We start from the raw sequence: 27,518 nt of genomic DNA, 5'->3' as shown, positions 1-27,518 counted from the left end.
CACAGGGAACTTCTGCTGGTCAGTTTAGTCTTGTCATGGGAAACTTCTGCTGGTCAGTTTAGTGTGGGGAACTTCTGCTGGTCAGTTTAGTCTAGACACAGGGAACTTCTGCTGGTCAGTTTAGTGTTGTCACAGGAACTTCTGCTGGTCAGTTTAGTGTTCTCACAGGGAACTTCTGCTGGTCAGTTTAGTCTTGTCACAGGGAACTTCTTCTGGTCAGTTTAGTCTTGTCACAGGGAACTTCTGCTGGTCAGTTTAGTCTTGTCACAGGGAACTTCTGCCTGTCAGTTTAGTGTTGTCACAGAGAACTTCTGCTGGTCAGTTTAGTCTTGTCACAGGGAACTTCTGCTGGTCAGTTTAGTGTTGTCACAGGGAACTTCTGCTGGTCAGTTTAGTGTTGTCACAGGGAACTTGCTGGTCAGTTTAGTGTTGTCACAGGGAACTTGCTGGTCAGTTTAGTGTTGTCACAGGGAACTTCTGCTGGTCAGTTTAGTGTTGTCACAGGGAACATCTGCTGGTCAGTTTAGTGTTGTCACAGGGAACTTCTGCTGGTCAGTTTAGTCTTGTCACAGGGAACTTCTGCTGGTCAGTTTAGTGTTGTCACAGTGAACTTCTGCTGGTCAGTTTAGTCTTGTCACAGGGAACTTCTGCTGGTCAGTTTAGTGTTGTCACAGGGAACATCTGCTGGTCAGTTTAGTGTTGTCACAGGGAACTTCTGCTGGTCAGTTTAGTCTAGTCACAGGGAACTTCTGCTGGTCAGTTTAGTCTTGTCACAGGGAACTTCTGCTGGTCAGTTTAGTCTTGTCACAGGGTCATTTCCCTGATGTTCACAGTTTACATTTAAATGGAATAATAAAAACCATGAAATATTTTATTCCATACTTTATTTACACACAGTCCCAAAGTTTTATTATTAATTATCTGCTGTCAAAAGCATAAAGTTTTTGCCACAAAGTTATGTTCAAAATAAAATCTTTGATGAATATGAACAACCTATTTAGTCAAACAATTTAAAAATTGAATGGATGTATTTTTATATTCAATCTTACTAGATCACACATATATTTAATGTTCTTGAATGTACAATTTCATGGTTCAAATTGTGATTTGCATGATAATTTTCTTAGAACGAAAAAAATGCATAATTTTTGTATGTCTTGAAAAGTAATTTACCATTGAAAACACATAATGATATGTTGTGATCGTCAAGATCCATAACATTTTAAAATCAAATGAGTACAAGCTGTAAATGGAAGAATTCGAGATCACTTTGCTATAAAGAAGTTGTTGATTGCTTCCCTTAGTTCAAGGCACACAAGCATTATTAAATGGTACACAACTTTACAGTTCTTACTGTAAATCATTTGCAGATCAGAAAAGTAGTTGGGTACATAAAGCATTACTGATGCATAGAGAGCATTTTTAATTTAGGTCAAGCTCTGATTGTAAACTCAGTAAACATTAGAAAGAAGAAAAACTAAAACATATTTGTTATTTTAAGGAGTAATGGAATCAATACCATTATGGATAGACCTACTAAGATTTGAACCAGATTGAAAAAAATATTAATTTACTAGGGAATACCAAGTACCATGAATATCCAAGTTTAAATATTTAGTCTTAAACATAGATATTTTATGCTCAGTTCAAGAAAAATAAATATTTTAAAAAAATTCTTGGTATACATAAACTTTAAAATTAGTGACCTAAACAAGCCTAATTAAAGTTCTCTACAGTTTGATAATTATAAAAAGATTTTGGCACAACAAAACAACAGAAAACTACTAATTGAATCTTAAGGAATAAACAAAATAATAAACAAAACATGTTAAATAAATAGGCATTATACTTCTGTATTTAAAAACAAAGCATACAAAAAACCCTCACAAAACAGCAACAGTGGAAATGTTTGTTAATTCAGGAAATGGGAAAAATGATGATTTGCATGGTAAGAAAATTATGCTGCTTGCCGGATAGATAATATAAAAATACATCTGTTTACTGAATTAAAATTGTTTCAGTTCAAGAAGCAGTGAAAGTAAACACTTGTGGAGATAAAAAATATATTGGCTTGTATAGTTAACTAGATGATTGGCTAATGGGGTCAACTAGATGATTGGCTAATTGGGTCAACTAGTTAACTGGCTAACATTGTCAACTAGATGATTGGCTAACATTGTCAACTAGATGATTGGCTAACATTGTCAACTAGTTGATTGGCTAATGGGGTCAACTAGTTGATTGGCTAATGGGGTCAACTAGTTGATTGGCTAATGGGGTCAACTAGTTGACTGGCTAACATTGGCAACTTGTTGATTGGCTAATGGAGTCAACAAGTTGACAGATACCAGAACTAATATTACAGCAATAAGAAGAATAGAACTAATTTGTTATTTTGTATACTGAATAGATAAAAGGCAATTTTTGCTAAATAAATTCTCCCACTCTCCTGTCTAAACTGTGTGGAACAATAAATTCTCCCACTTCATGTATACAATGTGTGGAACTCTGTACAGCATAACACAGGGGCAAAAGGAGTACTCTGTGTTAAGTCCTAATGAGGTCCTCTCTCTGATTTAAATAATGTCCTGTCTGGAAGTCCTCTCTGTGACTTCAGGACAAAGTCCTCTGTGTATTTGAGTCCTTTAAGCAGCTATAGCCTCCACCAATTTATTCTTTAGCCAACCACACTTATAGTCGTGATTGTATCTAATGATGGAGAGACCTTTCAGCACATTGGGGAAGTTTCTTATTTCCTTGTCTATCTGAACAGGGATGATGTTCCTCTTTTTGGAATCTAAAACAAATAAAAACGTGATTGATAAACGCACAGCTTAAATAGTACAGGGCAAACATTAACATTACTTTAGTAAGTTTAATTTAGTTTATATTTCAGATGAGAAATGTTTTTTATGCCACGTCAACATATAGCACACATGAGGCTTCTATAAAGCAATCACACAACACATACATATGTTGTTTAGTCTTGATTTCAAGGATGTGTTACACAATTAGAAATTCATACCTTAAAATATCTAAATTTTGTTTAACTAAAATAGGCCAGTTTTTTAAGAGTACCTGGATCCAAGACTCTGGCAAATGAAGTTAAAAACATGCATTCATCAGATGAGGCGTAGTTCTCAGATAAGATGACAATAATTTTACCATTGCACCTGGAAAGTAAAACAAATTTCTTTTTAACAAGTCAAAATTGAAAGAAAAATTAAGCTAAAGAGTAAATTGCCTTAGTATGGGAACTAAAGTCATACGCCATTAAACATTTGCTGCAATATGAATATGTGGCGAATATTTTATACACTCTTATTTGGCGCAAAAAAAAAATTTAAAGTAGAAATAAAACAAATATCAGAACTTCTGTATCTGTTTTATGACTAGCTATTTTACTGATAGCAAAGTCCTGGGATTGCTAAATAACTTATTAGTTTTACACTAGGGTTTTGAATTCTTAGACTGTAATTTCCTACACTTTGATACAAAAGCTAATTAACAAGTAGGATCACTCAAGATTGTATTCTGGTACAAATTAAGAAATTAAATATTATAAATCAGATTTTCAGTTTAAACTGATAGTGATTGCATTTAGATGATAACAACATTTTAATTCAGAAAGAAAATTTTCTAGAAATAAAATAAATTTTGCTCTTATAGGTTTAAGGCTTAGCATAACCACAATCATTGCAGAAAATTGTATCAAGGCTTATCATTGCAGAAACTTGTATCAAGGCTTATCATAACCACAATCATTGCAGAAACTTGTATCAAAGCTTAGCATAACCACAATAATTGCAGAAACCTGTATCAAGACTTATCATTCCAGAAACTTGTATCAAGGCTTACCTTTCTTTTAGAACCCTGGACATGTTATCAAAATTTGGACCAGTCAGCACCTGTATCAAGGCTTACCTTTCTTCTAGAACCCTGGACATGTTATCAAAATTTGGGCCAGTCAGGACCAGGTCTCTGGGTGCAAGAAAGATCTGGAAGCCCCAGTCCTCAATCATACGGTGGAAGGATATGCCGAAAGTCTCGAGGTCCTTCGCAGCACAGCATAAATAAGCTACATAGTTCTTTTTCTTGCCATTGATTCCATCTGTCAGTTCAAATAAAAAAGTTTGGAAATGTATGTTTGAAGGTTTGAGTTGTTAAACGAGAATTTAAATATTTTTTGCAATAAAGATGAACTAATTTTATAAAAACAAAAATTGTTCTATAAAATAATACCTACACAAACATTTTTCTAAGAATAACTTGGATAAGTTTTAAAAATTTTAAAGGGTACAGTAAATAAAGAAATTTTGGAAATCATAAGAATAAAAATGTAATGATTAATATTGTATTAAACTTACAAACTATGTAAAAGAATGATAAGGAATATTTTTTTTTTTACCAAAAATTGAAAGCATGTCATTGGCTGGTTGATCAAACTTGACCATTTCCTGTCTCCTGGGGGTGGGGACTACTTCCTGTACCAGTCGTTTCTTTTCATCGGCATTTGAATTTTCTGCCAAAATTATAAAACTAGATTTAGTATAAAATAAATCTTTTATTAATAAGTAAATAAAATAATTATGAATCTAAGAAAGAAAATAGCTTCCAAAAATGGGATGAGTCAGCTGATAAATTACAAACATCAATTTAAACTGTGCCTCCAGAGATGAAATTTGTAGGCTAATATATTTTAATATAAGTAGTTTTATATTTAAAGCCTCATTGTTGTATTTATATAGATTGGTACATCATCTCTGTAAAACTGTTTTTGTCTCCCCTAGCTCTGGTCTGCCCCTTATTTTGAAAGTACACATCCAACTTTTGAAACAGCTGCCCAACAGAATTTTTGGGTTGTGAGAAATGAAATGAATCCCAAGGGGAAGAGGAAAGTAAACTGGCCAAGGAAATCATGAGAAGAACAGTAGAAGAAGAGGCAAGGGCTGCCAGGCTTACATGGACACAACTACAGAAAGCTGGCCAGGGGCCATAAAGGAACAAGAAGAAACAGAAATTAAATACTTCTTGATGTTAGTGTTCAAGGCAACATCACATTCTGTTGGTTATAAGAAAATGGTTATTGACTGTACTACTTAGCCATTCTAGCTACGTTAAGTGATATGCTGTTATTGAAGCTTATAGCTTAGATATTTGCCCTCCATCACTCTCACCACTTATTGTTAAAAAAATACAGAATCTCTCCCCCCCCCCCCCCCCCCCAAATCACAAACAACATAAACAGAATGATGGTGATTTATTATATCACAAACTTCAACCCTCCTCCTTCGTCACCTAACCACAGGTCTTGTCTTTGCATTTAATTTTAAGTTATAGCCCAGTGACGCAAGCCCTCATATTTCAGCCCCCTCTCCTAAGTAGCTCAAGATCACAAAATCTAGAAACCTCTCTTATTTTTTAAAATGAAGTGTTTTCATTTTACTGATTTTTTGTGTGTGATGAGGTAACCCTTTAATGTTTCTGTTAAAAATATTCTTTAACTTGTTAAGTGCGACAACTTTTAGTGAGGCCCTCAAACATTTTTTCAACTTAAATTATAAAACACAAAGGTCACTTGATCAGTGACTTGAGAAAACACTTCATTTTTGTAATGTCTAATAATAGACACAACGTTCTAGAAACTGTGACCTATTTTAGACATGTTGACATGTATGAAGTCAACACACCCAAAAGTGGGCCATAGAACAAGAGCCCCCATTTTTCAAAAAGCTCTTGGTGAAAAATTACAAAATAAACATTTCTTGAAAAATGCTCGTTAATATAATTTTTTTAATATAGCCCTGTTAAATTAAAACACACACACACATCCTTAAATTAATAAGGAAACAATTTTTTTGTTAGACTGAATATGCCAGAAAAAAAGGTTCCACCTGAAGGAGCAACTTTAAAAATTGTGATTTTAGTGTTTAAAGAAATTTAATTTTGAATACACACCCACTAAGTACACACAGAGGAGGAAAGTATGCTTATAGGTCTACTGGTAAATTTACATAAGACAGGCTGCTGTTAAACATATTGACAGTTAAAAATTATTGTATTTGAATAGGCTTATACATTTTATGTTAATGAACATTTAAGAAAAAGAAAATTATAAATTGTCAAATTTTTTATCAATATATTGTTTGACGTAAAAAAAAAAACAATGTCCATTGGCCTAATTATTATTTCTATAAAGAACGCCACTGTATTGTATAGAGCAAATTCACACCTCATCTTTGTTAGTCATCAGTTCAACAGCTGTTTCTCTGAAATGGCTGACATTTTTGGGGATCTGATGTAAGTGTGAAAAACTGCGATTTTATGAAGCTCGAGTTCAAAGAGCAAAGGTCAAATATGACTAATTGGCAGAATAGCTGGTTGGTGTTTTAGATGGATGATAAAATTGCATTTTACCATAATAATCCCTGCCTGTTTTTAAAGTACTGTAAAATATATAAAAAGTAAATTTTTACCTTGTGCCTTGTGTTCTGAAAAAGGCAAATCTTTGCCTGGTTCTCTCTTGGTTTCTTGCCTAGTCGGGTGATCCAACCTGCTGGCTCCCCCTGTCTCCTGTGTTTGGTCATCTCCCTCTAGTTCTGCCACCACCAGTCTCCCAGAGCCACCCTGGGCTGCCTGCTGGAAAGGTCTACACGCGTCTGAGAGAGAACACTCATGCCCAATGTTGATGTGTTTTGGGTTGCTGCTTTCACTTTCTGAAGAGCTCCTTTTGTGGGAGGTATCACTGCGATGTTGGGCTGATTGACTGGAGTCATACGATCTATGAGTAAATAACTTGTGTAGCGAAACGTACTCTGTTTTTGATACATTTTGTGGCAGCACATACTCTGTCTTTGATACATTATGTGGTGGCACGTACACTGTCTTTGATACCTTTTGTGATGGCAGATACACTGTCTTTGACTGAGGGTTCTCTGTATTGACAGACGACACTGTATCTGAAGTTTGGTTAAAAGAATTTGAAGCCTTGATGAGATCAGGGTGTGGCACATCAAAGTGCATGTGAGTTGAAGATTTGAGATTGTCACTGTTATGTCCAGAATGTTTATGATTATTATGGTTCCAGCCCTTAATAGATTCTGAACCATTATGAGCATTTGCTTGCATAGTACAGAAGCCACGAGACTCATATCCTTTGCTATCATTACAGCCCAAGCTCTGAGCGTAGGATGAAACACAAGTTTTGCAGCTTAAGGAAGCCAGCTCAGAAATAGCAGTAGCTGCAGCACAGTCTGTGGCGGTGAGATTTTCTTCCGTGGTCAAATCCTGGGAGTCACAAAGGAAGTTTTGATGGTTGGTGAATCTCACAGGGTTGGACGCGCTGCTCCAGCCTGAACTTGTATCAGGGCTGCTGCGTACGTCAGCTGATGACACAGCAAAACAGTTGCTGTCAGCTGCGTGAGATGACTGCATACAGACAACAGAAGAGAGGGGTGCCCCAGGTAATGGACCAAAGGAATACAGAGCAGGGTCACATGATGCAGGAGCTATGCTGCCATTGGTTGCTGTAAATCCTCCAGAGTCATCAACTTCACTTGACTCAACAGCGTTTCGGTTACATTGTGAAGACAAAGAAATACCGAAACTTTTCTGTTGATAGCTAATATTGCTTTTATTTGAATAAAGGCTGTGTTCCATGCTGTTGTTGTAGTTCTCAGACGTACATCTTGCAGAGAGATGTTCAGAGGCTAGAGAGTCTCTCGACTCATGGAAGGGATCTGCTGCTTCAACACAGCAGACGCAAGGATTGAACTCACAGCTGCTGCTGGAGGTCTCTCTAGTGCCAGAGTTAGCCGTAAAGTGGGCCGTGTCAAAAGATTGTCTGGTGCTGTAGCTGGACGCTGCTTCAAGCCCAAATTGGTTGGAACCAAAGTACGAGAAGGCATCACTTGCAGGCTCAACTGACTCCGGTGTTCTGGCCAGACCTGAATTTACCTGCAAGTCACCTGGGTAATCCATTGTTTTAGCTAAAGAAGGCAACGAATCCATCTGCAGCACACAACCATGCGAGTCTAGCTCAGAGTTGTGGAACTTCCCACAGGCTGGTGTTAGTATTTTGGGAGCTTGGCTGTGTGTTGCACTACAGTCTGGAAGATTTTCTTTCGAGCTAGAGTTGCTGGGCTTGGGTTTGGTTGATGGTGTCTGGAACTTCCTGCTGGACAGAGGGAGGTCAGCTGCAGAAGATGATCTGTTGTTGCAGGCTGATAGAGTGGACTGAGCCAGAACTCTGGGGTTAAACCCACAGTGAGAAGATGATGCTAGGCCATTGCATGCAACATTAGTCTCAGAGCAAGTGGAGGTCAGGCGGCCATTTTCTAAGGACTGTAGATGGTTGAGTTCGTTTAGTGAGCTGTAGTTGTTGGCAACAGAGCCGTACCTAAGTGGTGGTGCCACCTGCTGCAGCCCACTCTGAGACCCCTTGTCCCAGTGGACCTGTCCGTTAGAACCAGCCCCAGGCCCTCTGGAAGTCAGACTTGCTGCGGCTGACCCAGGGGCATCATCGTTGATAGAGTAGTTGCTGCTGAAAGACCTGGGGCTGCAGTTGGCCAGATTTCTGTCCCTGTTTCTGGTGGACGTGGAGTAGATGGCAACCGATGGCCAGGGCGTCACGTTCATGTACAGACTTTCTAGAAACACAAGGACAACCATGTTCATGTACAGACTTTCTAGAAACACAATCACAACACAGTGTTATAAGAACATGTACAGACTTTCTAGAAACACAAGGACAACACAGTGTTATAAGAAAACATGTACAGACTTTCTAGAAACACAATCACAACACAGTGTAATAAGAAAACATGTACAGATTTTCTACAAACACAATAACAACACAGTGTTATAAGAAAACATGTACAGACTTTCTACAAACACAATAACAACACAGTGTTATAAGAAAACATGTACAGATTTTCTAGAAACACAAGGACAACCATGTTCATGTACAGACTTTCTAGAAACACAATCACAACACAGTGTTATAAGAAAACATGTACAGACTTTCTAGAAACACAATCACAACACAGTGTAATAAGAAAACATGTACAGACTTTCTACAAACACAATCACAACAGTGTTATAAGAAAAAAATTTAATATACTGAACTATATCAGTTGACTAAACAGCCCTATAGATTATTGCCTTCTAGAAATTTGACCCTATTCATCAAACCTACACTTTGATCTTTGAAAAGAAATACACAAAGCTAGAATGTATAACTATTGTTTTCTTATTGCCTCTTTGGACCCTTTACATTTTTGAAATTTTAACTATAACAACATATTTAAATTTATTAAAAATAAAAGCAGAAAATTGTATATGACAAAAATGGCTTTAAAATTGGCTTACTATTTATTGTTGGTGCTTGTAAATATTAAAAATTGGCTTACTATTTATTGTTGGTGTTTGTAAATATTTAAAATTGGCTTACTATTTATTGTTGGTGTTTGTAAATATTTAAAATTGGCTTACTATTTATTGTTGGTGTTTGTAAATATTTAAAATTGGCTTACTATTTATTGTTGGTGTTTGTAAATATTTAAAATTGGCTTACTATTTATTGTTGGTGCTTGTAAATATTTAAAATTGGCTTACTATTTATTGTTGGTGTTTGTAAATATTTAAAATTGGCTTACTATTTATTGTTGGTGTTTGTAAATATTTAAAATTGGCTTACTATTTATTGTTGGTGTTTGTAAATTTGTCTGGCCAGTGGACTCAGTATTACCCATCGCATGCACTCACTGCTGAGATGGCTGGTCTTGATTAACTTTTGAGATGGCTAGCTTTGTGCTGATCAACTGCAATTAACTGGAATCAACTGTAATGAAAAATAAAAAGCAATTTTATTCATACATTTATTAATATTTCTGTGTAAATGTATGTGCTTATAATAATTATATTAGTGCGTTATTATGTTTATTTTGTTTCATAATTTGGCTAATTATTTGATTTTGAATTAGTGGTTAGACCTTTTTATTTTGGTGTCACATTTTCAATTAATGTTAGAAGAATGTCATAAATATAGTGTGACTACTGATACACCAAATCTTACACAACTCATTCTAAAAGTGTGCATTCCCTTTCATTAAAGTACATTTATACACCCCCCCCCCCCCTACAAAATGGCTATGAATACACCAATACTCAATTAAACTAGAAGGGCCTATAACTCTCACAAAAGTGGTAACCAGATCTAGATTACATCCCCTGCCATGCGGAACAAAGTAATAAATTCTCCTTGGAACCTATGAACACATCCTACGCTTAAGTTGAACAATAACCAGAATAATTGTATCCAGTGTTTCTTTCAAACATTTTTCTCATAGGGGTGTTGGGTTGCTTAAAAATTTCGTATAGGGGAGGGGGGTGTTAGTGTCCCCTATAAGAGATGCTTGAAAGAAACTGATTATTAGGCTACCTGAATTTACAGTTATATAATCCAATTAGCCTGTTGTCTTAATCAGGAACCACCTACATACTAGAGCGTTTTGCAGTGGCTACTATAACAAAAATTAGAAATTTATTTTCGCACACAAATCCTATACGTGATCGTCATAAGCCGACATATATTAGATCTAATCTATAGCCTACATAAGCTATCCTCCTTGTCAAGCACAATCTAGCTTACGTTTCACCAATATTGACAACTACACAATCGTCATCTAGGCCTGCACTACGACAAGAAAACGATTTAGAAAACATGGCGACGTCAAGACAACACCAATCTCTGGTTTAACTCAAAAGCTTTAGAAATCGCGAGTCTTACACAAAGTCACGCTGAGCGTTTGAGTTTCCTGAGTGACTCATTCCAAAACCGAAAGCCTAGCAGCAGACGCGTGTCGAGCAGCACAGCGAAAATGAATTTTTAAAAAAAAACTCAGCATCTCAACTTGTTAAAAACGAAACAAATTGTTAACTATGAAATGAAAGAAAGTGTTTGGATCTTTCCTTGTAATCCTAATCCGATGAATGGATTTGCTTTACGCCGGTATTGCAGAGCACTAATATAGCTGTACACCTGAAGGCTACGCATAAAGATCACTAATATAGGTCCACCTATACTCCTATAGGCTACAAATAAAGATCACTAATATAGGTCCACCTATACTCCTGAAGGCTACATATAAACGCAGATTAGTCCCTGTTCACTCTCCACACTTACATTAACCCTTATTAAAAAAAATCTAACCATCTTTTCTGTCATAAGTTTAACAAGAAGGCCCTAGTTTGCGTGAAGATCGTCCATGACTTTGGCCTACATTACGTAACATAATGTGACGTAGCATATTTTCAGCATTCTCTAGGGGTTTTTTTAACACTGGCTACAGAATTGTGTGAGAATATGAACACCTTTTGACATAGGGCCTACAGAATGTCTATAGGCGTGAAAGTCTTAAACGCAGGTGTGGGGGGGGGGGGGGGGGGCTTAACCGCAGCTATGGGGGGGGGGGGGGATCCTATACAGTTGTTAGGACCCTATTAATCGGGCTTGCATGCTTCCACCAAGGTGGGTGGAGGTCTTTACTACAGGTGTTGGGCTTTCACTACAGGTGTGGTAGCCTTCACTACAGGTGTGCTAGCTTTCATTACAGCTGTGCTAGCCTTCAATACAAGTGTAGTTGCCTTCAGCGACCAAACCATACCCGCACAACAAGTCTTTTGTACCTCTGCTCACAATTTATTTCCGCGTTCCAGTTATCCGCGCAGACACGTCTAGTGAACTCTATGTTTAATATCGCCAAATACATGTTAGAAAAATAAAACTGAACTATATTACAGAGTCCGGCGCAAATAAATCTGGTTCAAATGAATCTGCTCGAGCTGATGAATTCACCTGATGAATGTACCCCCGGGCTTTTCAATGCATCCCCGGGTTGATCAATGCACCCCTTGGGCTGATGTACTCCTCTTCTCTACAAAAACTAGATAACTACAAGCTCTAATAATTATCATTTAAAAAGTTTTAATATTTTGCCTCCCGATTTTTATTGTAGAGATAATTATCATTAAAAAAGTTTTTAAAAACCCACGTTTTCTGATTGAACTAAAAAGTAGAAAATAAATGCTATACATCACAATAATGCAAGCGATCACTCTACTATAAGCGATGAAAAACGTGGGGCGCCGAAGTAAAAGTTTTTTATCGGTCATTGTTAATATAAGATGTAAAAGTTATATTACTATTGATTAGATAATACTATTGACTTTTACTAGGGAGCTTGTAGAGAGTCAACAGTATTAGAAACTGTAAGAAAATCACGGCGCCCCGCGTTTTTCATCGCTTATAGTAGAGTGATCGCTTGCATTATTGTAATGTATAGCATTTATTTTCTACTTTTTAGTTCAATCAGAAAACGTGGGTTTTTTAAAAACTTTTTTAATGATAATTATTTTCTACTTTTTAGTCTTTGTCTGTTTGTTTGCATTGAAATCTTGCTATCGATTTGATCTTCTCGCATTCACTTTTTTTTTTTGGGTAAACGAAGACAACTCGTAAAAAACACGTGCCTTGAACCCGTGTCGAGTGGGTTAGCAATCGTGTGCCCAACCACTCGACCATATCGTCTCCCCCATACTGGCCACCAGTTGTTACCTTCCGGTTGTTTGTACACAAACACCGCGTGACAACTACTCAGTAAGCAAAAAGAGGGAGAGTACCGAACCTTGTTTTCATCAAATTACAATTACTGGGTATGTCCCTTTTTGCCCACGTTTTTTGTACAATTATATAGCGGTCTAAAATGATCAATAAAATGTTTCCATGGATCAATTTAGTAATAATAACAATTGAATATTCTATTGTCATCGGAAACAAAGCTTCCCTGAAAATTTCAGCGCGCTAGCTAACTGGGAAGTGCCCGAAATTTCGATCGCAAGATTTGATTGGAAAGACGCGAAAGCAAGTTAAAGAAAACGTGGGAAAAATTTGGAATAAAATCGAAATACTAGACGAACAACTGCAAGTAAAACGGATTAAATAAAATTATCCAATAACTTTAGTATCTTGCACTAGACTATACATTAGTAGGCCGAATGGCCGTACATATTCAATGTTTGACTAACCTGACACGTCTAATCCACAATCTGACACATAACACGATCTCAAACACGCTGACATTATTCTATTTGATGCAGGTATGCTTTAGAAAACTCCCGCATTAGAACATGCTAGTACTCACACTGTGTATGTTGCAGTTGACGGAACTAGTACTCACTCTATGCATGTTGCAGTAGATGGAACTAGCTTTTATATCCAAAACAAAGTGTTTTCCGAACACACAAGTCAAAAGGTCACCGTCGAATTTTCCAAGCCTTGAAATCCCATCATGTTTTCCCGGCTTAGATAACAGTTACCGCACTAAGTAAATCACAAGAGCTCCAAATTCTTCAACTCTGCGATAAAACTCAGCTCCAAAGTCACATGATTCAAGTGCTGCAGGCTATTTTTAGCTCGGATGTAGGATATTTGTGTGACCTGGTGACCTTGTGTTACAAAGTGTACCATGTCAACAGACAAGCCATTCAGGGAAACATGTTTACTATGTGAGCCCGGTACTTTCCAGTCCCTCTCAACATAACACTGACCCTATATATAACATTGACCCCAGTGGGAAAACAAGACAGTGATATTTAACAATACCGGGGTTTTGTTTTAAGAGAACCGGGAATTTCGCATCCTATATTTGTTTCTGAGACGCTTCGGGAATTCACAAGGGCAAAGGTACCTTGGATACCCAAGTGGCTCATTGATGGATGGGGTAAAGTTGCGTCATGTATGTAGATACAGAGGACTTGAGAATCTAAGTCTCAAGAAATACAAAATACATTTTTATAATTTGGTGTGTGACAATGTCGTCAAGCGGAGAATCTGATATTAATCCTGCCAGTAGCTGGTTCGGAACCCACTTGTTTGTGAATATGTAGGCCTAACTTAAAATGTGTGCTTGACAGAGCTCCCCCAGACTGGCTGAGTCCTGGTGGTGAATCCCACAGCACGTAGTGTTTCTTTCAGACTTTTTCTCTACGGGGGAGGGGGACTTAACTTTCCGGGAGGGTAGGGAGACAATAGTAAAAGTATATATTTTTATATACATTATTTAGTTGGGGGTGGGGGAGGGGAGGGGCGGTAGACGTGCCCCGGGGCCCACTATGATGCCTGAACGAAACACTGACGACAGCACGCCACAGATAGGTGGAGTAGACCGTCGCTGATCAGCAGCTTCTTCAAACCAGATTTGACAAAACACACATTATAAGACTGATATGAAAGGAGATTTTTTGGTGGGATCTGAACTATGACGCAACTATGACGCAACGCGATGAACCCAGATTTGTTGAAAGTGGGCATTATATTGTTAATTGTGACGTTTGTTAACCCAGATTTGTTGAAAGTGGGCATTATATTGTTAATTGTGACGTTTGTTAACCCAGATTTGTTGAAAGTGGGCATTATATTGTTAATTGTGACGTTTGTTAACCCACATTTGTTGAAAGTGGGCATTATATTGTTAATTGTGACGTTTGTTAACCCAGATTAATTGAAAGTGGGCATTATATTGTTAATTGTGACGTTTGTTAACCCAGATTAATTGAAAGTGGGCATTATATTGTTAATTGTGACGTTTGTTAACCCAGATTAATTGAAAGTGGGCATTATATTGTTAATTGTGACGTTTGTTAACCCAGATTAATTGAAAGTGGGCATTATATTGTTAATTGTGACGTTTGTTAACCCAGATTAATTGAAAGTGGGCATTATATTGTTAATTGTGACGTTTGTTAACCCAGATTAATTGAAAGTGGGCATTATATTGTTAATTGTGGCGTTTGTTAACCCAGATTAATTGAAAGTGGGCATTATATTGTTAATTGTGACGTTTGTTAACCCAGATTTGTTGAAAGTGGGCATTATATTGTTAATTGTGACGTTTTTTACCCAGATTATTTGAAAGTGGGCATTATATTGTTAATTGTGACGTTTGTTAACCCAGATTAATTGAAAGTGGGCATTATATTGTTAATTGTGACGTTTGTTAACCCAGATTAATTGAAAGTGAGCATTATATTGTTAATTGTGACGTTTTTTACCCAGATTAATTGAAAGTGGGCATTATATTGTTAATTGTGACGTTTGTTAACCCAGATTAATTGAAAGTGGGCATTATATTGTTAATTGTGACGTTTGTTAACCCAGATTAATTGAAAGTGGGCATTATATTGTTAATTGTGACGTTTGTTAACCCAGATTAATTGAAAGTGAGCATTATATTGTTAATTGTGACGTTTGTTAACCCAGATTAATTGAAAGTGGGCATTATATTGTTAATTGTGACGTTTGTTAACCCAGATTAATTGAAAGTGGGCATTATATTGTTAATTGTGACGTTTGTTAACCCAGATTAATTGAAAGTGAGCATTATCTTTTTAATTGTGACGTTTTTTACCCAGATTAATTGAAAGTGAGCATTATCTTTTTAATTGTGACGTTTGTTAAGGTTCACAAACAGAACTATAAGTTTTGTTAGCTTTCATCTTCGCCAATGCTTTTGTTGTTGAGCTGTTTGTTCCCATTTTCCTGAGACGTTTTGTCACATTTTGGCTGAATACTGATATGACCTGTTCAGCTTGTTATAGTTATAACGTTTAAAATATTTTTATTAAAACCATTATCTTTGGAGACGGGTTTAAAATGGATTTAAAGCCACAAAGAAATCCAATACTAACAAAACAAACTGGCGAGCTATATTTAGCTGATAAGCCAGGAGCTTTGGAGGTTGAGGTTTGTGAAGAATGAGGATAGAGTTGAGGGGAGGGTAAGACTAGTGAGAGTCTAAAGATAGAAATGTTGTCATGTGGTTTATGTGTACTAAATAACAATGAGACCACGTGACTCCCAATGTTTACACCAGGAAGTAAAGAGCATGCTGGGAGATAAACGAGTTAGATAAGGCCTGGGGCATGGTTACGCATTGCGTGACTTCCGCTCACTTTAACTTATCTGCATCTCCATTGAGAAGGAGAGGGATGGGAAGGTGGGGGCTCACATTTCATTGGATGAAACTACCTATGAATGATATGGTAAAAACCGGCTGTCGCGCTACAAATGAATTCCCACTACGTCACGTCCACGTAGGCCTTGGTGGTTGGTGCGATAGCAACAGGTATACAGGGGCCCTAGTATTTTAGACGTAGAGGGCTTAGGGTCAGAGGCGTAGCGAGGGGGGGGGGGGGGCGGGGGGCAGCGGACCGCACTGGGTGACACCATTTAGGGGGGGGGGGTAACACCAAGGTAAAAAAAAATAGCAAAATATACAGAGAAAAACTTTAGGGGGGGGGGGGGTGCAAATCGAAAGTCTGAGACATTTTGAGAGAGGGGTGCAAATCGAAAATTTGAAAGTTTGACCCCGGGAAGGGTCGCTACGCCTCTGGGGGGTGTCACCATTAAGTGCCGCACCGGATGACAACCGACCGCGCTACGCCACTGCATAGGGTTATCAATGCAAGGGGCCCTGACGATAGCGTGGTTGAGGAGCAGAAAGCTAGAGGACATCGACCGTTAGAATCTCTGAGGTAAGGTCGAGCCTGGTAGAACATCTAACACGTAGACGCACTTGAGAAGGGAAGACACAAAACACCCTAACGCCCTTGAATGCGTTTCCCTATAGTTAAACATGTAGACATACCCATCGGGATCCGAACTCGAGAATGTGTTTTCTCAAATAAATATGTTACACTTTTTCTTAAACTCTATTTCATGTTTAAAAAAAAAACAACTAATTTTGTAAAGAAAGATTTGGGCATATTCGTGTTTTGGGGTCGTCCATGAATAACATCACACTGGTAGGGGGAGGGGTCCGTAATTTTGTGACGGTGTATGATGAGGGGGAGGGGGGGGGGGGGGGTTCAGATGGTGTTACGTCACTTTTTTGCATTATAAAAAGCATTGTTAGAAAACTAGTTTTAGCCGTTATTTCGCGTTTTTGAAAACGGTTTTAATAAATTGTAACAGGAATTGATCAAAATACTCGATTTTGACGGAGTTCTAACAAGATTTTTGAAAAATATGGATGTTTTAAGAACAATTCAACAGCAATGTTGAGGGGGGTTGTATGCTGAGGTATGACGTCATTTTAGGGGGTGGGGGGTCTGGCTTTTTGTGACAACGTGTAACAGAGGGGATTGGGGGGGGGGGGGGGGGTAAAACATCGTAAAAAAAAAGCGTGATGTCCTTTATGGATGACCCCTTTATCGAAATTTCAAATTACGTTTACACATAGTGTTCAAAATAGCAAATCACTTGGTAACAAGTTGGCTAATTAGCGTTATTTTAAAAAGCGTTAAGCTAATTTACTCATCAGGCTTAACTGTAAATCTTAACAATAACAATGCCACAAAAATAAGCTATAATTGTCACATGAATAAAAAATTGGTTTTATTAAAAATTTTGACGCAATTAATATTGACTAATAGCAATTATCTTAATTGTTAATAATTATTATTGAATATAATTATTAATTAATGAGTAGGCGTAGAATAACTTAGTAATCCCACAGTGCTAGTACATTGGCCGAGAAGTAGGGCGCTAGACTGCTGACCCGAAAGTCTAGAGTTCTGATCCCGGGCTCAAGTCTTAAGGACGGCCCTGAGTCCACCCAGCTCTAATGGGTACCTGTCTCAGGTTACACTATTCCAGTGTATGCCGAGGTCCCTGAGGCAGATGAACTCTACTTCATCTGTCCCATGTACCTTGGCCACGACCGGAACAAAAGATGATAATGATGAATCTAGGGAGTTGGGAGACGGTTAATATTAATATTTAGTAATGTTTGTATACGGATTGTAGGTAGACTAACTAGCCTTAGCAAACGGCCTACCACTAACCAACTATTTAGAATAGACACTTAGGCCCAATAAAAAGAGTACTAGGCCTAGATCTATAAATTATTATTTAACAGTATTTTACTTTTACTAGAAGATCTATTTACTATTTACTATTTAGTTTCGATATATGCCTTGCCCTTATATGGTGCACCCTTATTTCTTTTAAAAAGACTGCAACAATAAACATTACAGCTAATTTAGGATAAAACAGTTAAAAATTTAACAAACCATAGATCTACATACCACAATCTCAGTCCACAAGTATTCCTCTATTTTTCTTCTTTGGCTATGGGCCTTGCCTCAACTCAAGAAGCCGGCACTGTGAATGTAGCAGCCGCCATTACATTAGCCGAATGGTCGCTACAGTACACAAACAACTTTGTATGGACCTACACACAACATTGCGTGAGATCTAGATTCTACATCTTCATCTTCTTCAATACGAGAAATTCCGTACATAGATCTACAAATAAGATCAACATGTCGCAAAAACTACACAAATGAAATCTAGTTCTTTCAAGTGCTTGTTAAGTGTGTAGGCTGTTGTTTTTTTTTGTTTTGTTTTTCCCGTCCACGTAAAATTTCAAGGAAAACATTTTGACCCAAATAGTAACACGCTTTATCTACGGTATCCCGATTTGTTAAATTTACTCAAAACTAGTTTTTAGATTAACACGTTTTACTTGTTTTATAGTGATATAAAAAGAAATATAGTGCTTAAACTAAGAATACGTATAATCTAATTTTCAATAGATAAAAAAAAATTAGAATTGCAAGTTCTTTATACTTACATAATATTATAAATATAATTAACCAAAGAGGAAATAAATAAGTTGATAGAATTGGTTACCATACTAAAATTACGGGAATTCCCCGTGGAATTCTAACACTGAGGACGGGCATGTAAAATTGTTCATGCTTGCCGTATTATTTGCAAATTAGAAACTGATAACTAAAATATTTTATGAATTTTGCGATATGTAGCACACATGTTATCAATAATGCAAACATTTTTAAACTAAGTTCTGCGCTGTTAGTTCGTAGAGTAAATTTTATTAATCTTTCTAAAACCTTTTGAAAAAGATAACAGAACGGCATAGCATCATATTGTAAATAAAAAAAATTAAGCAAAAAATAAATTAATATAATTGTTTAAAGATATGCTTAGACAATTGAAGATTTTAATTGATATACATTTCTCTACTAAAAAAAAACTTTCTATATTGGTTCAGCTGGGGGTCGAACCCAGGACCTTTCGCGTGTGAGGCGAACGTGATAACCACTACACTACTGAACCGGATGTCTAATAGGCACATTATTAGGCGTCATGAGACATGCTAACAGAAGGGAGACAATCGTGTTTTTTTTTACGTTTTCAATTTTAAATGTGCTTCAGACCCTTTCACAACTGTCTAAATTACGGTAGATAACTAGTGTTGGATTTTACAGGATTATTTTACTAAGCTACTTCCCCTTCCTACATTTTATAATATTTTAAAATTTGTGCTTAACTAATTGATTTATATTTCTAACGATTTATTTGTACTTTAATGAATGCCCTACTTATTTGATTTTTTTTCTGTAGCGTATTTGTTTTTTCTACGATGTAAGGAGCCTTATGCTCAATCTCCCCCACCTAGAAGAATTTCACTTCGGCCGTGATTTTGCCTGTTAGTAAACTGTTTTAATAAAGTGTGTTAGAAAGTGAATGACATGCTCTTTATTGATCAAGCTATGACAATAATGGTGGTTTGGGGGGGGGGGGGGTCGTAGGCTGAGATATGTGGTGTGTGACGTTAATTTAAGCCCTGGGGCGGGAGCGTCTGGCTTTTTGAGACGATGTGAATGAAGGTGAGGGGGAGAGGTGAAAATCTTTATTTGAGCGTGTCGTTGTGTGGATAAACCCTTTATTTTAAGACCCCCCCCCCCCCGCCCCTTCCCTCATCTGTAGAGCATGGCCCGTTCTCTCCACATTAATCACCTGAACCACTGATCGGGTAGTGTTGCCTCACATTGTCAATTGTAGGGTGGGAAGCTGTTGTAGCGAAGGTAACTGGTGGTTTAGCCTAACGACCCTTGACCTCGCATTCAACATACTCAGGTGTTTTTTTTTTTTTTTTTTTTTTTTTTTAAGACATGTCCTCTCTCGGTGATATCAGTTTTTTTTTTATCAGTTGCGATATTTACGTTATGCTAGAGGTGAAACAAGGATATCAACCGGTTCAGTAGTGTAGTGGTTATCACGTTCGCCTCACACGCGAAAGGTCCTGGGTTCGACCCCCAGCTGAACCAAATAATCTATTACTTTTTGAAAACCTGTTTATCAGTTATTTTGCCTAACCTCAATAAATAATAAACAAAGCACTGTTTTGAGAAATACAATGCAACACTTGGAGAGTTTAAAAAGACTTGTTAATTTACAGACATGAATTTTATACAGACCCGTATTTTAATACAAACCCGTTTTTTTAAATTCTGATTTTGAACTTGTGTTCTTCTACATGGTGCTGGTTTGTTTTGCTAGTTACAAGGATTGCAAGGCTCAACTTAGGGTCATGGGTCAGTTGTTGGCTCATGGGTTAGTTGTCGGCTCATGAGTCAGCTGTCGGCTCGTGGGTCAGCCGTCCATCTATGGGTCACCCCAAGAGGTTGAGGCCAGCTCCTTTGGCAGATTCTGTTTATGCCTTCCTCCTGGCTTGCTCAGCTAATGCCCCGGGTGGTCAGCTTTTGGCCGGGGGTCAGCTTTTGGCCAGGGGTCAGCTTTTGGCCAGGGGGTCAGCTAATGCCCCGGGGGTCAGCTAACGGCCCGGGGGTCAGCTAATGGCCTGGGGGTCAGCTAATGCCCCGAGGGTCAGCTATTGGCCAAGGGTTCAGCTTTTGGCCAGGGGTCAGCTTTTGGCCAGGGGGTCAGCTAATGCCCCGGGGGTCAGCTAATGGCCCGGGGGTCAGCCAATGCCCCGGGGGTCAGCTAATGGCCCGGGGGTCAGCTAATGGCCCGGGGGTCAGCTAATGGCCCGGGGGTCAGCTAATGCCCCGGGGGTCAGCTAATGGCCCGGGGGTCAGCTAATGCCCCGGGGGTCAGCTAATGCCCCGGGGGTCAGCTAATGGCCCGGGGGTCAGCTATTGGCCAAAGGGTCAGCTAGAAGCTGACATACTGTAATAAACTGACGTTTACAAACACAAAAAAAACAAGAAAACTCAAAGCAGCACTAGAAAAAATACCGTAATACTTTTAATTTGACCAAAAATAGTTGCTCGTCTCGAAGCTCTAAGGTTAAGATAATCTTCACGAGACAGCTAATTAAATTAACATTTGCATAAAACACAAATTGCATGAAAAATAAGTAAATAAACCCTCATGTATGTAATGCAACAGAACCCACGGTTGTATAGATAAACAATAATACATATCATGTTATCAATCTTTTTTTAGTAACAATGTCACGTGTTCACAAATGTAAAAAATGGCGGATGTGAGCTAATGCAACAACAATGTGCGGCAGGTGACCAGTGTTTCTTCCAGACTTTTCCTCCGAAGGGGGGGGGGGGGCGGGGCGGGGCGGACACTAGTAAAAATATATATTTTCTATATACATTTCCATTTTGTTCCATTTCGTTCCGGGGGGCTCAGCCCCCCCCCCCCCCCTTCTCGAAGAGATGCCTGGAAGAGACGCAGCATGTCACAATTGAAATGAGTATGAGCGAAATTCGTTCAACTTTAAATAGTTAAATTGCAGAGGGGAAAAAAAACGTGTTTGACAAAAAATCCTGTTAAAAATGAATTATTAAGCAGTTTAGTATATAATTAGTTTTAAATTTTAGTCATTGTAACTAAGAGAACTGATGAAATAATTGTTAAACTATTTTACTGAGTCTACAAATTTCAATTGGACGTTAAAATCGATAATTCAGTGCGGTCACTTATTTTTTTCTTTTAGAACTTGAAACCTTAAAGAAATATTTTCCTGGCGTTTTGAATGCATTTTGATTTCGCTGTGGAGTGTATAAATGTAGCAGATTTTTATCATGATAATTCAAATATTTGTTTGATTTTAATCTGTTTGTTTTAGTAGTGCGCCTTTTCTCACCCTCCAGTAAACGTTCTGGTTAGTAAACACAATTTTATACTTTGTTTGCCGCCAGATCAGAACAGATAATATTTACATGTTACTTTCGGCATCAGGTGAAACAGTAAAACTAGTTAGACATACAATTGGTTCCCAGAAAAATGCGTATTCCAACAACTCCGCAATTGAAAAATGCGCAAACAGGAAATGCGCAAATACAAACTAATTATACAAATACGCTTTAATCGTGTCTTATTCCGGAGAAATATGTTTATGCTACAATGTACACGTTTTCACTCTTTGTCTATAAATGCTCGATTTTAGAAAATAAAAACCCCCTTGCACATTTTTTTTTTGCGTGCATTTTTCCGGTCACCCATACAATTTTATACATTTTCAAAGATGGCAATACTGACATACCAAAAAGTATTGTTAAGTAACAAAACAAATTATAAACTGTTTTAGATGTAAAGACCCCCCTCCCCCCCCCCCACTTCCAGTGACCTAGCGAGTGATTGGATGCAAGAGGTCATGACTTGATGACCATCAATTAAAAAAAAAAACGAAAGTTCAAAGTTCAGATCATACAGAAATAGCACAAGGTCATCAGGACTAGAGAAAGTTTTTTTTAATGATGAACAGTTCCAGGCATAACTAGAGACAGGTATAAAATAGGGTGGGGGAGGGGGGGGGGGCAACATAGACTAGGCGTATTTAGAGCTGGGAGATCACGGAGGTCAGAGAAATGATGACCGCTGGTCACGAAGGGCAAGGACACAAACAGAAATGGAAGTGTACATATTTTAATTAGTTACACAATTAAAAAAAATAATTAACAATTTTATAGAAAGGAATGACCCGAAGCTGCATAGATTTAATAAATTGAAAGTTTTTTTGTTTATGTTAAAAGCTTTAGTAGAGGCAGAAATATAATCCTTATTCAAAGAGTTCAAGGCACATGTGAAATGTACACGATACTTTTATGTGTATACAGACAACTTATTTTAAGTTAGAGAACATAATTAGGTTAGTCAACAACTCATGTGTACCCACATATTAATGACGTCATCTGATAGTTTGGAAGATATTTATAGTTTTGTATAAAACTAAGTTTTAAATATGTAAAATAAAAAAACATTGTGTTGTTATTCTTTTCAATATGATTTAATTTGCTAGCTTATTTATAAATAATACATCTATAATTAGAAATATATGGTTACACCCCCAATAGGGCTGTTAAGTAGGTCACCAACCAGTTCTATGGCTCATGCAGGTTTTATTGAGCCTCAGAACTGGTTGGTGACCTACTTACCAACCCTATATATAGCCATGGCAGGTACAAAAAAAATCTTGTAATAAGTGAGCACAGGGATAGTTTATGAAATACAGATGGCCAAATATTGTATCGCAATTGAACATGGCCTTATAATGATTACCGATGGCCTGAAACTATCAAGATTACCGATGGCCTAAGACTACAACGATTACATAATGCCTAAAACTAAAAATATTACAATATTACACATGGCCTAAATCTATTACATTTACAGATTGCCTGAACTATCATGATCGAAAGTGGCGTAAAAATGTAACAATTACAGATGACCTAAGACTGAACTGATTACAGATGGCCTAGAACCATGACAATTACAGATGGCCTAGAACTATCATGATTGACAATGGCCTAAAACTATCACAACTTGGCCAACACAGCCAGTAACTTGCTGTCAACAAAATTATACAACGAGATGAAAGGAAAAAAACAATTTGTATACACACGCTGTGTGCACCTAAATGGAACGTGAAAAACTTGCAAAATATTTGCAACATAAATAACAACTTGCAACACACCCTCCGTCAATAATCATGAAACACATTTCCCCTCTTCAACAACGAGTGTAAATATTCCGGACATTTATATCCGAATAGGGTGTAGTCCGCGGAAAATATTTTGTAGATATTGTTCAAGTCTGTGGCGCTGACATCAGCGTACATTTTGGACAGTTCTTTTTCTTGGAGCGGCTTGCTGTCCCACACGTAGGGCTTCTTGAGCTTTTTGTTAGCGTTAAGCTTAACTAAAACCTGCTCAGTGTCTTTCTCTACATCTTCGTACGTGCCCACGAAGTTGTAGTCTACGAGGCACGGATGGCACTGTTTGTAGAACTGTTGCCAGTGTTCGTTCAGGCTGATACTGCCTGAATGTTCGCTGTCCACGATATATTTGACGAACTCGGAGAATTTGACGTCACTTCCGTCTTTTTTATCTTTATCTTTAGCGTTGACGCGATATTTTGTGATGATCTGTGTCCCGAAGACTTTGTGGAAGTATTTCGACGATTTAGCGACGAGTTTGGTTTTGTAGGCGTTGACCAGCCGTTCTAAGGGATCACGAACAAAAACAACTTTGTAGAACTTGGTCAGCATCTCCACCCTCTGTTTCTCGTCGTAGTCTGATAGTCTTTTAGGAATTTTGGCGTACTTCCCAAACACGTCGCCGCCGGAAATGGATCCGGTTGAGGTGGCGTTGACGGTTCCGCTGAGGATGAGTAAAATTTTCCGCCAATCGTTTAGTGCCACACCGGGGATCTGGCAGAAGAGCAGCTTGTGTTTCTCGTCCACTAGGATGGAGGTCAACTTGGACGTGGCCACCTGCTGGTAGGGCACCTTGTGGGGGTGCTGCTGCTTGCACCACTGCTGCAGGTTGGCCACCCGCGCTTCCGCCGCCGTCAGCTTCTTCACCGGCGCGGCTGTGGGTGGCTTCTGGTCCACGGGGGGTACGGATCCTGCATGCACCGCGGGTACAGGTGGGTTGTTGCCGGCGTCAGGCGGTACTCCAGCGTTAGGTACCTGAAGCAATCACATCAACACATTAGCAGGTGGTCAATCATTAATTACATTGGCTATTTTTTTTACATTTAGGCGTCATTTTAAAATCTTTAGTTACCATTATCATGAAAAAGTAAAAACAAAAAAAAGTTGAATGAAAAAAAAATAAAAAATACTCACGGGCTGAGGGGCAGATAGGTTTGCGCTCCTACCATCTGAAAATAAGATGAAATCGTTTAACATTGAGATACATATGTAAAGTGGGAAGTATGAGATTATTATACAGAGCTTAAATTTTAGAAACATTCAACAGTAATTAAAGAACAAAACTTGCGCATACAAGAATTGGTTTCACAACGAACGAGAAAGTGTCAAGTTCAAAAAATTTTTTTTGTGATGGTACCAAAACTTTTGTTTTCATGAAAGTTAAAAAAAAGACATTTACCGGTCTTGAGGCCCCTGACGCCCACCAAATGGGGGTGGTCGTACGTTCGGTAGGTTTCAGTAGCATCAAACACCCGCCAATGACCTGTTAGAATAAAGGTCAGTTGGTCATGAAATTAATAAGAGTTTTTGACCGAATTCTCAGGTCAGATTAACACATTATCTACTTTAAAACCTACAATAAAGTCATAGTTTTAATCAACGTAAAGCATAATGAGTAAAAAACCCCAACTAAACGATGTTAACAAAGTGCAGATGGCGCAGCCAGTTAGTGCAGTAGACCTCTAGTATTATAACCGAGTCGGCCTTTGATCAGAGAAAATAGTTTTATTGTTACAGCCGCACACACAACAAAGGCAAACACCGCCCTTAATCTACCTAACCATAAACTTTAACTGCAGAATATAAATTAGCCAGATAATTAGATTGTGTTCTTCTTTGCAACACTCGACCTATCAGCATTAACATGACCTATATGTACAAGACTCGACATATCCACACAGAACATGACCTATCTGTACCAGGACCTATCAGAACTAACATGAAATATCTGTACCAGGACCTATCAGAACTAACATGAAATATCTGTACCAGGACCTATCAGAACTAACATGACCTATCTGTATCAGGACCTATCCGAACTAACATGACCTACCTGTATCAGGACCTATCCGAACTAACATGACCTATCTGTACAAGCCCCGACCTATACGCACTGCCAGTCTAAAAACAGAATAACATTTTTTACCAGCAGTCGCAGGCTCTTCACGAAACTCGGAACTTCACGAGCAGTGTTGTGGATAAAATTAACCACGACAGGTATTGACAAATTTCTCATGTAATTTGAACTGAAACAGCATTAAGGGAAGCAACCCGCTAGATAACCGCGCTTGCCATCGGAGGAAGAGTTATCGTTTCGTGGAAAACAGCTGATAAAAACAAACAAGATGAAACCTTCAACTTACTTTAATTATCAATCTGTCGTGGCGTTGTAAGGATCTTCGTCAAAAACTAATTAACAGGGGCTTAAGTCTAAGTGCAATGTCATTTTTATGTTTATTTACAACTTGAGTAGATGTGCATGTACATTTTTTTATAAAGTTTGCGAAACAAAATAAAGACAAAAATAAAAATAAAATAACGCAGTTTTTGTAGTTTTAAAGCATTTTTAGCGTTCCCAGCACTAGACCAGTCTTCGGATTTTTAAAATGAATGTTCCAAAAATAGAAAAACGGAAAACCCCCGCATCAGTTACAACATGGAGAGCCAAGAAACACAAGGGAAGGCGAAATATTGAATTACATCACTCTATCGGTACATAGGAAAAATAAACAGCTTCAGAAATTTAAAATTTTTACTAGTATAAGATCGGAATTCAATTTTTTTCTAAATCCATAGTTGAATCAGTACGCTATAGTGTATTTGAATCAGTATTATATGGTATAGTTGAATGAGTGCATTATGGTATGGCGGACTCAGAACATTATGGATTACCTTAATCAGTACATTATGGATTACCCCAATCAGTACATTATGGATTACCCCAATCAGAACATTATGGATTACCTTAATCAGTACATTATGGATTACCCCAATCAGTACATTATGGATTACCCCAATCAGTACATTATGGAGTACCTTAATCAGTACATTATGGAGTACCTTAATCAGTACATTATGGAGTACCGTAATCAGTACATTATGGAGTACCTTAATCAGTACATTATGGAGTACCTTAATCAGTACATTATGGAGTACCTTAATCAGTACATTATGGAGTACCTTAATCAGTACATTATGGATTACCTTAATCAGTACATTATGGAGTACCTTAATCAGTACATTATGGAGTACCTTAATCAGTACATTATGGATTACCTTAATCAGTACATTATGGAGTACCGTAATCAGTACATTATGGAGTACCTTAATCAGTACATTATGGATTACCTTAATCAGTACATTATGGAGTACCTTAATCAGTACATTATGGAGTACCGTAATCAGTACATTATGGAGTACCTTAATCAGTACATTATGGAGTACCGTAATCAGTACATTATGGATTACCCCAATCAGTACATTATGGAGTACCTTAATCAGTACATTATGGAGTACCTTAATCAGTACATTATGGAGTCACCATGGTACTGTTGTTTGCAGGTGAGGTTAAAAAAAACAACGGAGATATGAACAAGTGCACGAAACATTCTCTTTATACATGTCGACAATCCTCGACAGAATGTAGACATGCTACAAAATTAGCATCGCAACGTA

General features: G+C 37.8%; 2 protein-coding genes and 2 non-coding genes across 6 annotated transcripts in view; 1 reads left to right on the top strand and 3 right to left on the bottom strand.

Annotated features, from left to right (window-relative positions):
• Window positions 1-1,055: 1,055 nt before the first annotated feature.
• Window positions 1,056-18,247, bottom strand: LOC131931523 (uncharacterized). The gene is made up of 7 exons (XM_059288352.1): window positions 18,148-18,247; window positions 9,698-9,841; window positions 6,477-8,648; window positions 4,409-4,522; window positions 3,925-4,111; window positions 3,079-3,173; window positions 1,056-2,797 (listed from the first exon to the last, which is right to left on the bottom strand). The coding sequence occupies exons 2-7, from the start codon at window positions 9,750-9,752 to the stop codon at window positions 2,646-2,648; spliced, it is 2,775 nt and encodes a 924-aa protein (XP_059144335.1). The 5' UTR covers window positions 9,753-9,841; window positions 18,148-18,247; the 3' UTR covers window positions 1,056-2,645.
• An 881-nt stretch (window positions 18,248-19,128) lies between these two features.
• On the bottom strand, window positions 19,129-19,201 carry Trnav-cac (transfer RNA valine (anticodon CAC)). Its single transcript has one exon. It is a non-coding gene; the product is annotated as a tRNA-Val (tRNA).
• Window positions 19,202-20,123: 922 nt separating this feature from the next.
• On the top strand, window positions 20,124-20,196 carry Trnav-cac (transfer RNA valine (anticodon CAC)). Its single transcript has one exon. It is a non-coding gene; the product is annotated as a tRNA-Val (tRNA).
• Window positions 20,197-23,231: 3,035 nt separating this feature from the next.
• LOC131931467 (carbohydrate sulfotransferase 11) overlaps window positions 23,232-27,518 on the bottom strand; it is a 43,144-nt gene continuing 38,857 nt past the window's right edge. For 2 of the 3 annotated variants that reach the window (XM_059288279.1, XM_059288286.1), the window contains 3 exons: window positions 25,243-25,326; window positions 24,978-25,012; window positions 23,232-24,818 (listed from right to left, as the gene is read on the bottom strand). In XM_059288279.1, coding sequence (XP_059144262.1) covers window positions 23,829-24,818; window positions 24,978-25,012; window positions 25,243-25,326 — 1,109 coding nt within the window. In that variant the 3' untranslated portion in view covers window positions 23,232-23,828. The remainder of the gene's footprint in view (window positions 24,819-24,977; window positions 25,013-25,242; window positions 25,327-27,518) is intronic. The other variant, XM_059288294.1, reaches the window with a different exon arrangement.

The sequence above is a fragment of the Physella acuta genome, unplaced genomic scaffold (genome assembly GCF_028476545.2).
Source record: "Physella acuta isolate Inbredline_101_S28 unplaced genomic scaffold, ASM2847654v3 ptg000104l, whole genome shotgun sequence".
Lineage (NCBI taxonomy): Eukaryota > Metazoa > Mollusca > Gastropoda > Physidae > Physella > Physella acuta.
The sequence above is the reverse complement of the archived record's forward strand: the minus strand, read 5'-3'. Positions and strand labels throughout refer to the sequence as shown.

Excerpts from the sequence above, each read along its gene's own strand:
- LOC131931523 (XM_059288352.1), bottom strand. The coding sequence starts at position 9,752 with ATGGGTAATACTGAGTCCACTGGCCAGACAAATTTACAAACACCAACA. Across the intron at positions 4,112-4,408 it reads TGACATGCTTTCAATTTTTG|ATGGAATCAATGGCAAGAAA; the intron begins GTAAAAAAAAAA and ends TTGAACTGACAG. Across the intron at positions 3,174-3,924 it reads TCCAGGGTTCTAGAAGAAAG|GTGCAATGGTAAAATTATTG; the intron begins GTAAGCCTTGAT and ends TTTACTTTCCAG.